This window comes from Salvelinus fontinalis, chromosome 36 (assembly GCF_029448725.1).
Source record: "Salvelinus fontinalis isolate EN_2023a chromosome 36, ASM2944872v1, whole genome shotgun sequence".
Classification (NCBI taxonomy): domain Eukaryota; kingdom Metazoa; phylum Chordata; class Actinopteri; order Salmoniformes; family Salmonidae; genus Salvelinus; species Salvelinus fontinalis.
In genome coordinates this window covers 31,149,820-31,164,676 of record NC_074700.1, presented here as the reverse complement: position 1 = coordinate 31,164,676, position 14,857 = coordinate 31,149,820, and the positions used below count along the sequence as shown (strand labels likewise).

At 43.4% G+C, this 14,857-nt stretch overlaps 2 protein-coding genes across 8 annotated transcripts in view; one reads left to right on the top strand and one right to left on the bottom strand.

Annotated features, from left to right (window-relative positions):
• Positions 1-10,736, bottom strand: part of LOC129835770 (membrane-anchored junction protein) — an 18,276-nt gene extending 7,540 nt beyond the window's left edge. For 2 of the 5 annotated variants that reach the window (XR_008756515.1, XM_055901550.1), the window contains exons 1-4: positions 10,548-10,674; positions 2,649-2,757; positions 2,538-2,583; positions 2,363-2,438 (exon numbers count right to left, since the gene is read on the bottom strand). Coding sequence is in view for 4 of the 5 variants with exons in the window: in XM_055901550.1 (XP_055757525.1) it covers positions 2,363-2,438; positions 2,538-2,583; positions 2,649-2,757; positions 10,548-10,674 (358 nt within the window). In the remaining variant the exon portion in view is untranslated. Of the gene's footprint in view, positions 1-2,362; positions 2,439-2,537; positions 2,584-2,648; positions 2,758-9,322; positions 10,520-10,547 lie in introns of those variants that run through there. The other 3 variants (XM_055901551.1, XM_055901553.1, XM_055901552.1) reach the window with 3 other exon arrangements.
• On the top strand, positions 10,731-14,853 carry zgc:101765 (uncharacterized protein LOC450036 homolog). 3 transcript variants are annotated; one of them, XM_055901558.1, is made up of 5 exons: positions 10,731-10,783; positions 11,261-11,624; positions 13,084-13,333; positions 13,968-14,126; positions 14,273-14,853. In XM_055901558.1, exons 2-5 carry the CDS (start codon positions 11,287-11,289, stop codon positions 14,450-14,452), a joined length of 927 nt encoding a protein of 308 aa, XP_055757533.1. In that variant the 5' UTR covers positions 10,731-10,783; positions 11,261-11,286; the 3' UTR covers positions 14,453-14,853. The 3 variants fall into 3 exon arrangements, with proteins under 3 accessions (XP_055757533.1, XP_055757532.1, XP_055757531.1); XM_055901557.1 differs by having other exon boundaries at positions 10,741-10,813; XM_055901556.1 differs by having other exon boundaries at positions 10,743-10,844.
• The last annotated feature ends 4 nt before the right edge of the window (positions 14,854-14,857 follow it).

Below are 14,857 nucleotides of genomic sequence, written 5' to 3'. Positions count from 1 at the left end.
CTGCCATGGCCAGCGAATAGCCCGGATCTCAATCACATTGAGCACGTCTGGGACCTGTTGAATCGGAGGGTGAGGGCTAGGGCCATTCCCCCCAGAAATGTCCGGGAACTTGCAGGTGCCTTGGTGAAAGAGTGGGGTAACATCTCACAGCAAGAACTGGCAAATCTGGTGCAGTCCATGAGGAGGAGATGCACTGCAGTACTTAATGCAGCTGGTGGCCACACCAGATACTGACTGTTACTTTTGATTTTGACCCCGCCTTTGTTCAGGGACACATTATTCAATTTCTGTTAGTCACTGTGGAACTTGTTCAGTTTATGTCTCAGTTGTTGAATCTTATTATGATCATACAAATATTTACACATGTTAAGTTTGCTGAAAATAAACGCAGTTGACAGTGAGAGGACGTTTATTTTTTTGCTGAGTTTACTACTACAACAACTACTACAACAACTACTACAACAACTACTGTAACAACTACTACAAATACTACTACAAATACTACTACAACAACAACTACTATAACAACAACAACAACAACAACTACAACAACTACTGTAACTACTACAAATACTACTACAATAACAACAACAACTACTACAACAACAACAACTACAACAACAACTACTGTAACAACTACTATAACAACAACTACTACAACAACAACAACTACAACAACTACTACAACAACAACTACTACAACAACAACTACAACAACAACTACTGTAACAACTACTATAACAACAACTACTACAACAACAACAACTACAACAACTACTACAACAACAACTACTACTACAACAACTACTACAACAACTACTATAACAACAACTACTGTAACAACTACTGTAACAACTACTACTACAACAACAACAACTACTACAACAACTACAACAACAACTACTACTACAACAACAACTACAACAACTACAACAACAACTACTGTAACAACTACTATAACAACAACTACTACAACAACAACAACTACAACAACTACTACTATAACAACAACAACTACTATAACAACAACTACTATAACAACTACTACTATAACAACAACAACTACTACAACTACTACTATAACAACAACAACAACTACTACAACAACTACTACAACAACAACTACTATAACAACAACTACTACAACAACAACAACAACTACTACTATAACAACAACAACAACTACTACAACAACAACTACTACAACAACTACTGTAACAACTACTACAAATACTACTACAAATACTACTACAACGACTACTACAACTACTACTATAACAACAACAACTACTGTAACAACTATTACAACAACTACTACTACTATAACAACTACTACTACAACAACAACTACTACTACAACTACAACTACTACTACAACAACAACTACTACTACAACAACAACTACTACAACAACTACTACTACTATAACAACTACTACTATAACAACTACAACAACAACAACTGACAGCAACCTGGTATTCACCAAGTATTTACTGAGATAACTTGGATTTTCCCAGGGTAACGCCAACTTGTTTATTAAATCATTAAGATAACTTGGCATTGCCTAGGGTAACACAAAGTTTGCATATAACTTCTGAATCGATTACAAAACGCAAACTAAGGTAAATAAATCGTGGACTTTAAACTAAAGGTACAGCCGGTTGCTCTTTTAGAGTACTGTGTGAGGAGACAGTCCAGTGTGTGTGCAGTGTTTCCCGCTCGGTTTTCAGCAGTGTTGGCAATATTTGCGTGGGGGGGTTTGGTGTCCTTTTGCTAGGGGGGTCCGGGGGCACAGAACATTTTAGAGGCCCTCCTCTTGGCTGCAGAGACAAAATGTTGCCTTTTTAAAGCAAATTGTCCTGCAATTGTACACATTTTGCCATGGCGCTGAGAGAAAATGCAGTTTTAAAGCTAATATTCTACAATTGTACACATTTGCCATTGGGCTGAGAGAAAATGCAGTTTTAAAGTTAATTCCCTGCAATTCTGCACATTTTGCCATGGTTTAGGCTGTGTTCTTATGCTATCTGAGTGACTCAAACACTATAACAAATAAGGCCCAATGGCATTTTTTTTTTACATTTTAGATTCTCCCTGACTGTCTATTTTTTATTTAGGTGATTAAAACTTCTTGCAACTTCGTGCTCCCGGATCCGGGGTTGAGGCTCGTGAAAGGTTAATAATTTCTCAAAGAAGATTTTCTTTTAAAATATATAGATAGGTCCATTATCTTTTCTACATAGTTTGTATCTTGTTTTAGTCATTTAAGTTTACACGGAAAATGATTTACAATCCCCAAAAACTGGGTAAACTGCTAAATGAATGTAGGAGGAAACACTGGTGTCAAGACAAGGAAGGATACAAGGGTAGACGGTGAAGTGTGTGGTAGTGAACGGCTGGAGAAGGTCCAGGTTGGCTAGCACCGCTCTGATGGCATTCTACACGGAGACAGAAACACGGATCAATTCATTCATATATTCGTTCATTCATGAATGGATGGATGGATGAAAGAATGGAAGGATGACACAGTGACCTACCTCCAACTCCCGATTGACAAACTCTTCTCCCATCACCTTCACTTCACTGTGGAAATATAATGTTCACTAATCAGCCTGGTGTCACACACACACACGCGCACACGCACACACCTGCAGTTATTGCCTCCCCTGATCTTGAACTTGTAGACATGTTGTCCAGCCTGGAAGAACCTTGTCTCAGGCAAAGGAAAGGAGAAGGATTGTATAGGCATGGTCCACACTGAGAAAAAAAGACAAATGAATGTATGAACGTGATAGGGTACTGGAAAGCCATGGTCCACCGCTGCCTTCTCTCTACAGTTCTATGTCATTACCTTCGTCCCACGACTGGCTCGTGTGTTTTCCCGTAAACAAGCGCTGTAACATGGAGATATGGCCGTGTGGGAACACTAACCCTAATCTGATCATGGTGTCTATCAATATATTTAAATCGCTGATGTGAAAGATGGAGGTCCTTGTGCTTCCAAAACAATACTGCAAGCAGCGCATGTCACTGTTCACACCAAGCGACAGTGACCTTAACAACTCCACCTTTACAGAAGACGCCTTCTTTCCAACGATTGTTATGTGTAATGCAGCAGTTCCCAAACTAGGGGTCCCCGACATGAAAAATAGGGTCATGGGAGAATTTCCAAAATCCCAAAGAGAAAAAAAATATATACACACAAAAAATAAACAAATGTATATTATAATATCATGTTTGTATCTCAATAATCATTGTAATGTGGTTCATCTTAAAATTCTAAATTAAAAACTATTCAAATCTAAAAAGGATGTAATTGAACCAGACAGCGCTCTTATACCATGGTAAAAGGCAGCACTTGACCGTTGCACTTGAATCATTCCCACAGTGAATGGCTAGGCTCACCATGAAACCACACATTATTACAGAGACTTTAATATTACCGGCAGCAATTAATATGGTGGGGAGGCAGAGGCACAGAAACTCACATCAATACCTTTGTCAGATAACACTGTTACACTAAGAATTTATGCTATTGCTAGCAATCTAGACAAAACTCTGACTGAACGACCCAAAAAGTCCCCAGCTGATGCTCTCACAGCTAACGTCCATTTGGAGGGCCGAGATGACCATGCAGTGACTTCTGTTCGCTATACATGTCGGGCTATATTGACAAAAAAACAGATTCCATGGGATCGAATGGTGGGCTTTTGCACAGATGGAGCTTCATCTATGGTGGGACGGCAGGCAGGCCTCTGCACTCTAGTTATGAATGTGTCTCCCTCTGCCATATGGACACATTGTATGATACACCTACTGAGCTAGAATGGATACACTGAGAGCAACTGGTGGCAAAAGAGCTGGACACAGAACTCAAAGAGATATACTGCAGCAGGTAACTTCCATTGTAAACTACATCAAACCTCATCCACTGCTCGCACACCTGTTCACAAAACTATGTGGAGAAACGGGGTCAGAGCATGACAATTTCTCTATTTCACACGGAGGCTTGGTGGTTAGTGAAGCTTGGTGGTTAGTGAAGCTTGGTGGTTAGTGAAGCTTGGTGGTTTGTGAAGCTTGTTGTTTAGTGAAGCTTGGTGGTTAGTGAGGGGGAGTGTTGGAAAGATGTTTTCGCATTGAGAGAGGAACTGTTGTCATTCATAATAGATGTAAGAAAACAGACTTGGTTTACTTTCTGTGTAATGAAAAGAAAATGTCTCCTTGCCTATGTAACAGACATATTTGGGAAAGTGAACGAACTGAACCCAAGCATGCAGGAGAAATACAAAAACATTCTACAGATGAGTGACAAAGATGGCGCCGAAGAACATGGCTGACATTTTACATTCTCCCAACCAATTGTGCAATTATGTAATTTTTTTTGCGTAACTTATTTTGTACATAATGTTGCTGCTACCTTCTCTTTTGACCGAAAAGAACTCCTGGACATCAGAAAAGCAATTACTCACCGCGGATTGGAAGCAACTTTTTCCTTTAATGAGTCCAACGAGAAGAATATCCTGCTTTCACTGGAACACACCCAAATGCATACCTATTGCGTGAAGAAAAGACGCCGGAAAAGGGGACGCAGATCGGAGATCCCTCTGAGAATCCGGAAGCGAGCGAGTAAACTCCCAATGCCATCCATTCTTCTTGCTAACGTGCAATCGTTAGAAAATAACATTGATGACCTACTAAGATTATCCTACCAACGGGACATTAAAACTGTAACATCTTATGTTTCACCGAGACGTGGCTGAACGAAGAAACGGACAATATAGAGCTGGAGGGATTTTCCATGTACCGGCAGAACAGAGATGCTACCTCTGGTAAGACGAGGGATGGGGGTGTGTGTCTTTTTGTCAATAACAGCTGGTGCAAGATGTCTAATGTTAAAGAAGTCTCGAGGTATTGCTAGCCTAAAGTAGAGTACCGAATGATAAGCTGCAGACCACATTATCTACCAAGAGAGTTCTCATCTGTATTATTCGTAGCTGTCTATTTACCACCACAAAGCGAAGCTGGCACTAAGACCGCTCTCAACCAACTCTGTAAGGCCACAAGCAAACAGGAAAATGCTCATACAGAGGCGGCGCTCCTAGTGGCAGGGGACTTTAATGCAGGCAAACTAAAATCAGTTTGACCAAATTTTTACCAGCATGTCACGTGCAAACAAGCAAAGTGCCAATACAGGATTAAGATCGAATCGTACTACACCGGCTCTAACGCTCGCCGGATGCGGCAGGGCTTGAAAACTATTACGGACTACAAAAGAGAAACCCAGACGTGTGCTGCCCAGTGACACAAGCCTACCAGACGAGCTAAATGCCTTTTATGCTCGCTTCGAGGCAAGCAACACTGAAGCATGCATATGAGAGCACCAGCTGTTCTGGATGACTGTGTGATAACGCTCTCGGTAGCCGATGTGAACAAAACCTTTAAACAGGTCAACATTCACAAAGCCGCTGTGCCAACAACAAGCCGCGGACCAACTGTCAAGTGTCTTCACTGACTGACATTTTCAACCTCTACCTGGCCGAGTCTGTAATACCTACATGTTTCAAGCAGACCACCATAGTCCCTGTGCCCAAGGAAGCGAAGGTAACCTGCGTAAATGATTACCGCCCCGTGGCATTCACGTCAGTAGCGATGGAGTGCTTTGAAAGGCTGGTCATGGCTCAAATTAACAGCATCCCCCCGGACACCCTAGACCCACTCCAATTCGCATACCGCCCCAACAGATCCACAGATTACGCAATCTCAATCACACTCCACACCGACCTTTCTCACCTGGACAAAAGGAACACCTATGTGAGAATGCTCTTCATCGACTACAGCTCAGCGTTCAACACCATAGTGACCTCAAAGCTCATCACTAAGCTAAGGACTCTGAGACTAAACACCTCCCTCTGCAACTGGACGGCTTATAGGGAGGAGGTCAGAGAACTGGCAGTGTGGTGCCAGGACAACAACCTCTCCCTCAATGTGAGCAAGACAAAGGAGCTGATTGTGGACTACATGAAAAGGCAGGCCGAACAGGCCCCCATTCACATCGGCGGTGCTGTAGTGGAGCAGGTCGAGAGTTTCAAGTTCCTTGATGTCCACATCACCAATGAACTATCATGGTCCAAACATACCAAGACCGTCGTGAAGAGTGCACGACAAAACCTATTCCCCCTCAGGAGACTGAAAAGATTTGTCATGGTTCTCCAGATCCTCAAAAGGTTCTACAGCTGCACCATCGAGAGCCTCGTGGCCGGTTGCATCACAGCCTGGTATGGCAACTGCTCGGCATCTGACCGTAAGGCGCTACAGAGGGTAGTGCGTATGACCCAGTACATCACTGGGGCCAAGCTTGCTGCCACCCAGGACCTATATAATAGGCAGTGTCAGAGGAAAGGCCATAAAATTGTCAGAGACTCCAGTCACCCAAGTTATAGACTGTTTTCTCTGCTACCGCATGGCAAGCGGTACCGGAGTGCAAAGTCTAGGACCAAAAGGCTCCTCAACAGCTTCTACCCCCAAGCCATTAGACTGCTGAACAATTCATAAAAATCGTCACCGGACAATTTACATTGACCCCCCCCCTCCCTTTTGTACACTGCTGCTACTCGCTGTTTGTTTGTTACCTATGCATAGTCACTTCACCCCAACCTACATGTACAGATTACCTCAACTAGCCTGTACCCCTGCACATTGACTCGGTACCGGTGCCCCCTGTATATAGCCTCGTTATTGTTATTCTTATTGTGTTACTTTTTTATTTTAGCCTACTTGGTAAATATTTTCTTGCCCTGTTGTTAAGGGCTTGTAAGTAAGCATTTCACGGTAAAGTCTACACTTGTTGTACTCGGCGCATGTGGCAAATAAAGTTTGATTTGATCCAATCAGTGGAGTCAGAGGAAATAATTATTATTAGGGAGTCTTTTGAACCATGCCCCCTTCCCTCGGCTGTGCATATTTCTAACAGAAAACAGCATCAGTAAGTGTCCCACACGAGTGATGACTGCTCACCTCCAATGCTTGGAAGAGCACTTTGGCACCTTCTTCCCAATCTATTTGACTGTGATTCCCGGCTCAGTTGACATGCTGGTAAGTGAAATCGAACAGCTGATCGAGCTGTCGTGTGACCGAATGATGCAGACAACGCATTCATGGGTCACTATGGAGAAGTTTTAGTTCCTGACTCAAAAGGGAATAGCCTGCCGTCTCTCTCTGAGCATTATACCGTGTTTAAAAGAACTGGGAACTCAAAAAAAATTAAAAATACTCCAACTGGGAAAGATCGTTTTGAACTGTCATCCAAATTATAATTTTTCAGAGTTCTCAGTTGTCTTGAACAGTGGAGGCTCCTCAGAGGCAGAAGGGGAGGACCATCTTCCTCAGTCAATTTAATACAAATAGTGAAACATTTAAAAAGTTATCCTTTTTAGATAAAACTATACTAAATACATATTTACGTCGCCAAATAATTGATTAAAACACACTATTTTGCAAAAGTCTACAGTAGTCTCAGCAGCACTCTGTAGGGTAGCACCATGGTGTAGCTGGAGGACAGCTAGCTTCTGTCCTCCTCTGGGTACATTGACTTCAATATAAAACCTAGGAGGTTCATGGTTCTCTTATGGTTCTCCGGCTACACCATGGTTCTCTTCTTCATGGTTCTCTTAAAATGAAGGAGAAGCAAGAGCGAGAGAGAGCGCTAGCTATATTTCATTGTATTTTTAAAATGTACTTTCAACTAATTCAGCTAGCTAGTTTAGACTACTCAAACACCCGGCTCAAACAGAGAGGGTTGTTAGCTAGCTGGCTATCCAATACAGGAACTCTTCCAAGTCAAGGTAAGCTTTTGGTTTTATTAATTTATTGCCCCCGGGGCCCACCGGTGTAACTGCTAAACTGCTTGCTGACTGTACACGATATTGCATGACGGTAGCAGGTTTACTAACGTGTTAGGTCTATTAGCTATGTTGACTCTGACGTTATAATATGGTGACAACGATGAAGGCTGTGTGTAGCGGTAATGATATTAAGGTTTGGCTTGGTCACAGACAGCTGATGTGTTAGGTAGCACCACTGTATTGCATGATGGTAGCAGGTTTTACCTTTATTTAACTAGGCAAGTCAGTATTCTTATTTACAATGACGGCCTACTCCGGTCAAACTCGGACGACGCTGGGCCAATTGTGCTCCGCCCTATGGAACTCCCAATCACGGCCGGATGTGATACAGCCTGGATTCGAATGAGGGACTGTAGTGACGCGCCTCTTGCACTGAGATGCAGTGCCTTAGACCGCTGTGACACTCGGTTGCGGCTTTACTAACATGTTTGTTTTAGTAGCTATATTGACTATGATATTAACTAATATGGTGACAATGATGTAGGCTGTGTGTAGCGATTAGTCGTTATGATATAAAGGTTTGCCTTGGAAAGTTTTTTTTGTCTGGCCACAGACAGCTGATTTGTCCACAAACGGAGGGAAAAGGTGAGAGGAAGAGAGCGCGTAGATGCGAGAAAGAATATACAATGGGCAAGTGATCATGGTGTTTGTATGTGGATGCTATGAAAGTGAACTGTGTTGATGTATGATCAGAGGTGTATTAATTCTGCCGATTCTGTTGAAAAGTTTCTTAAAACAGAAGCAAACGGAACAAAACAGCGATAAACATACCTGAATTTGTCCAATAGAAACTCTCGTTTGCAACTGTTTGGACTAATGATTACACACTAGATCAGCTAGATGCAGACAAGAGTGTTAAGGAAAGAAATGCCACAAATTAACTTTTATCAAGGCACACCTGTTAATTGAAATGCCTTCCAGGTGACTACCTCATGAAGCTGGTTGAGAGAATGCCAAGAGTGTGCAAAGCTGTCATCAAGGCAAAGGGTGGCTACTTTGAAGAATCTCAAATATAAAATATATTTTGATTTGTTTAACACTTTTTTGGTTACTACATGATTCCATATGTGTTATTTCATAGTTTTGATGTCTCACTATTATTCTACAATGTAGAAAATAGTAAAAATACAGAAAAACCCTTGAATGAGTAGGTGTGTCCAAACTTTTGACTGTTACTGTATATACAGTGCACTCGAAAAGTATTCAGACCCCTTGACTTTTTTCACATTTTGTTAGTTACAGCCACAATACCCAATAATAACAAAGCAAAAACAGTAAAAAAAATAAAATAAAAATTGTGCAAATGTAATATCACATTTACATAAGTATTCAGACCCTTTACTCAGTACTTTGTTGAAGCACCATTGGCAGTGATTACAGCCTTGAGTCTTCTAGGGTATGATGCTGCAAGCTTGGCACACCTGTATTTAGGGAGTTTCTATCATTATTTTCTGCAGATCCTCTCAAGCTCTGTCAGGTTGGATGGGGAGCATCGCTGCACAGCTATTTTCAGGTCTCTCCAGAGATGTTCGATTGGGTTCTGGCTGAGCCACTCAAGGACATTGAGACTTGTCCCAAAGCCACTCCTGCATTGTCTTGGCTTTGTGCTTAGTGTCATTGTCCTGTTGGAAGGTGAACCTTCGCCCCAGTCTGAGGTCCTGAGCGCTCTGGAGCAGGTTTTTATTAATGATCTCTGTGTACTTTGCTCCATTCATCTTTCCCTCGATCCTGACAAGTCTCCTAGTCCCAGCCACTGAAAAACATCCCCACAGCATGATGCTGCCACCACCATGTTTCACCGTAAGGATGGTGCCAGGCTTTCTCCAGACGTGATGCTTGGCATTCAGGCCAAAGAGTTCAATCTTGGTTTCATCAGACCAGAGAATCTTGTTTCTAATGGTCTGAGTCCTTTAGGTGCCTTTTGACAAACTCCAAGCGGGCTGTCATGTGCCTTTTACTGAGGAGTGGCTTCCGTCTGGCCACTCTACCATAAAGGCCTGATTGGTGGAGTGCTGCAGAGATGGTTGTCCTTCTGTTTCCCATGTGTTTGATGCCATTCCATTTGTGCCGTTCCAGCCATTATTGTGTGATGGTGAGTTGAGAAGACAATCAGAAATACTGTTAGAATGGTTTTTCAATTGACTGCCATAGCCCCCCCCAAAAAAATAAAAACATTGGCTGCTAATTACATTGTTGTTGTCACGATAATTTTCAGATATAAAAATGGGGTAGTGGAACAAAAAAGTTTGGGAACCTCTGCTGTTATGTAATGGAAGTGAGTCATGATCAAGGGGTAGGTCCACTGTTCACTACTAGCAGGACAAATCAGATTAGATGACTTTTGTACGAACTGAGAAAATGATTCATTGAATGGATGAATTCATACGAGAAATGTCGTTTGAATTAGTTAACGTTAGATTGCTACTGTTAGCTAGCTAAACACCACCAACGTTTTCACAAATATGACGTTGCTATTGTTAGCTAGCTAACGTTACTTTATTAGTCACTCACACAAAGGCTACCTCTCCTACTAGCTATCTAATCTAGTACGGTTAATTATTAACTAACTGTGTCTGTTGTGAAGCTGACAAACTCTTCACAACTGAAACATAAAACCTGTTAACTACACCGTAAACACAAGCATACCGTAATTCACCGATTCAGGGCACCCACAATTTTCAAAACCAAGCCAGTCCCAGCAACGAAACCGGTCACACGATCTGCTCGCTCGAGCTCGCGGTGTAGTGAGGGACATGTTCCCGCCTCCAAGCATCTTTCTCCTCTCTGATTGGCCAACGCTTCATCCAGTCAGCGTTTTCCTCGCTAGTGTCTCTATGGTGACGGCGAACAGGAAGTTTCACATGCGTGATTCACGTTGAAAGGTTTTGCTGCAACACACACTTTACAAACATGTTTGTACTATTTTATCAACAAATCTATTAAGTAGGTATTTACAATTACTCGCATGTCAGTTAAAATAGTGTATATTCTTCATATGCATGCCGTACTAAATCGAGGTAGAAATTGCTTGTTGTGTTATTGTCATTCATCGCTAACGTTAGCTAGCCATGGAAGTATCCGAACTTTTGAACTGTGATAATTAGTGTAAATATGCAACACACAATCTCTGATATGTAGCCTTGAGAAGATACTCTGCCATTGTTTTGATACTTGATTGTGCTGTTTTCCAAGTAATTAGCATGGCAATAGTCACCGTTCTGGTTATGTTTCAGCCAACCCACCCACCAGTCAAGTGCCTTCTAGCCCCCGGATACCGGCTGACATAGTCCTCCCTACCCCCCTCCATTTTGTTATTCTTCTCTCATTTCTCCCTCTCTTTCTCTCCCTCTTTCCCCCAGTGTCCAGGTACCTTTAAGACCCCTAGATGTCTGAGTCTGATCTTCAGCCCTCTCCCTCCGCCCCCACCCTCTCCATTCCTCCCATCCACTCCTCCCCCACCCCATCTGTTCTGCTCAACACCGGGGCCAGGATGCCTCTCCTGGGGCTGGGTACCTACCGGCTCCGCGGCCCTGATGATATCCTCCAGGCCGTCGACGCCGCGCTCTCCACCGGCTACCGCTCATTTGACACGGCCTCTGTCTACCGGAACGAGGCTGACCTGGGTCGAGCACTGCGACTCCTCCTACCCAAACACGGCCTCTCCCGAGCGGACGTCTTCATCACCAGCAAGCTGGGCCCCAAGGACCAGGGCTCCAGAGCCAGGTACAGGGATGTAAATTAAAGCTAGTAGAAAATGTGCCAAAATAGCCCAAAATGTTGGCTTCTCAAATGTCGCATGGTATAGCCTAGGCGATATGGCCCAAATGTCATATCACTGTATTTTTCTAATTGTTTGCTGTATTTTCTGTTTTTGAATAGTAAAAGTTAATTCTTTATGAATAGTGGGGGGCAACACGATTTAGCGGCTAACACGATTTAGCCAAAACTTGCTAAGGAAAGACAAATTAGCTGTTTGCAGATGTAAGAAACACAAACTAATAGTGTAGTTATAGAACGCTAGTGGATTTATATTAAGAATGAAAAAACAGAATCGTTGTCATCAACATTATTGCATGTGCTGCATTGTCCATGCAGACTGAACACGAGTGTCTTGTGGTCAAGGAACAACAAACGCCCTCCTTGAGTGGCATGGAGTGGGGCTAGGACTGTGTGGAAAGTGACATGGAGTGGGGCTAGGACTGTGTGGAAAGTGACATGGAGTGGGGCTAGGATTGTGTGGAAAGTGACATGGAGTGGGGCTAGGACTGTGTGGAAAGTGACATGGAGTGGGGCTAGGACTGTGTGGTAAGTGACATGGAGTGGGGCTAGGACTGTGTGGAAAGTGACATGGAGTGGGGCTAGGACTGTGTGGAAAGTGACATGGAGTGGGGCTAGGATTGTGTGGAAAGTGACATGGAGTGGGGCTAGGACTGTGTGGAAAGTGGCATGGAGTGGGGCTAGGACTGTGTGGAAAGTGACACGGAGTGGGGCTAGGACTGTGTGGAAAGTGGCATGGAGTGGGGCTAGGACTGTGTGGAAAGTGACACGGAGTGGGGCTAGGACTGTGTGGAAAGTGACACGGAGTGGGGCTAGGACTGTGTGGAAAGTGGCATGGAGTGGGGCTAGGACTGTGTGGAAAGTGGCATGGAGTGGGGCTAGGACTGTGTGGAAAGTGACACGGAGTGGGGCTAGGACTGTGTGGAAAGTGACACGGAGTGGGGCTAGGACTGTGTGGAAAGTGACACGGAGTGGGGCTAGGACTGTGTGGAAAGTGACATGGAGTGGGGCTAGGACTGTGTGGAAAGTGGCATGGAGTGGGGCTAGGACTGTGTGGAAAGTGACATGGAGTGGGAGCCGAGAGTGTAACGTCCATTTCGAAACTATGGAAGTTGAAGTTACACACGACACATCACATTTAATAAACCAAGCATTCAAATAACGTTATAGAAGGTGAAGTAAAAACCCAAACCGGTCCGTCCATAAATACCGGTATATATAGTAAAATACGGTATACCGCCCAGCCCTAGTATAGCTTAGGACCTTTGGCTAGTAGAATGTCATCTGGGCCTGTAGAAATTGTGGTCTACTAGCCCGGCTGGCCAGTGCCCAAAATGCTGACCAGGTATGTACAAATATGACTCTAACCAGTCATATTGTTTACATTTCAAACTCTGTTCCACAGGGAAGGAGCTCTGAGGAGTCTAGAACTGCTGGATCTAGACTATATAGATCTATACTTGATCCACTGGCCAGGGACCCAGGGGCTGGGGGTGGGAGACAAGAGGAACCCAGAGAATAGAGCTCAGAGCTGGGCAGTGTTAGAGGAGCTCCACGCCCAGGGGAAGCTGAGGGCCATAGGGGTGTCCAACTACACCCCAGGACATATGAAGGAGCTACTGGAGGGGTGTTGTGTCACCCCCGCCGTAATACAGGTAAACAAAAACAAACTAACACCTGCTGTACTACAGGTAAACAAAAAAACGAATACCCTGCCGTACTACAGGTAAACAAAAACAAACTAATACCCTGCGGTACTACAGGTAAACAAAAACAAACACTGCATCGTACTACAGTTAAGCAAAAACAAACTAACACCGTGCCGTATTACAGGTAAACAAAAACAAACTAACAACGCACTACAGGTAAGCAAAAACAAACTAACACCGCGCCATACTACAGGTAAACAAAAACAAACCGCATCGTACTACAGGTAAACAAAAACAAACTAACACCATGCCGTATTACAGGTCAGACATGAGACTTGTCCTGATATCAACTATAAGCTATAAGTATTCACAGCTTACTGTTGTACTTGTTCTTCTGGCTCTAACGCTTTATTTTCTTACTGGCACGTATTTATCTGATAGCTGCTTTCTTGAGGAAAGTTTTACTTGCTATGACAGCGATTTGTGGTTTTCTTACCTACCTTAGTTGAATGCACTGACTGACTGTAAGTCACTCTGGATGAGAGTGTCTGCTAAATGACCATAATGTCAATTTCACTTTGGATAAATGACCATTTGGTATTATAAATCTGAAATCTTATTGAATAATCTCTCCGTCCAGGTAGAGTTCCATCCCCGTCTGTCCCAGGGGGAGATGAGGCATCTGTGTGGGGAGAAAGGTGTCTGTTTCCAGGCTTACTCCTCCCTGGGGACTGGCTCTCTCCTCCAGGACCCTTTAGTGGTCCAGATTGCACAGGGATATGGCCTGACCACTGCACAGGTACTGTGTCTGTCAGAGTGGGTGGAGTGTTTCGGAAGTGGCAATACACCCTAATTAAGTCATTTAATTCCTTCTCTTCTCCTTCTTGTCTCCCTATGTTTTATTCCCCATCTTCCCCTGGCTTCTTCTTTCATCGTGTGTGGCAGGTTCTGCTCAGGTGGGCGGTACAGCAGGGAGTTCCCGTCCTACCCAAGTCATCTCACCCCACCAGGGTAGCAGAGAACGGCTGTGTGTTTGACTTTGAGCTGACTGCTGAAGATATGGAGAGGCTGGGGGGGATGGACTGTGGACAGAAATACTGTTGGGACCCTTCACAGGTAGCCTGAGGTAGAAGGATAACCCAGTGGATGAGATGGGGCCTGTAGCCCAAAGACTGCTGGTTTGAATTCCTTGACGTTAGCCTGAAGGTACATACGCACTCACTGGCTGGATCATTATGAAGATATCAATGTAACATATCAACAGAACTTGAGTTTCCCACTGAGATTCTTGAACTAAGAGTTGATTTCTTTATGCGACACACAAAGACCTCTGAGGAAGATTATGATACCAAGATCAATGCTATTATTTTTCATGTGATATTTGTTACAAATGATTAAAATCTGTATTCATTTGATCGTTTCACTGTAAATATTGTCCTCGTATCAAGTGACGATTTTATTTAATAAGTCAGTGTGTGTATATACATTTTAATAACATGCACAATAAAAAAAATGAAAAAGACCTAGCAC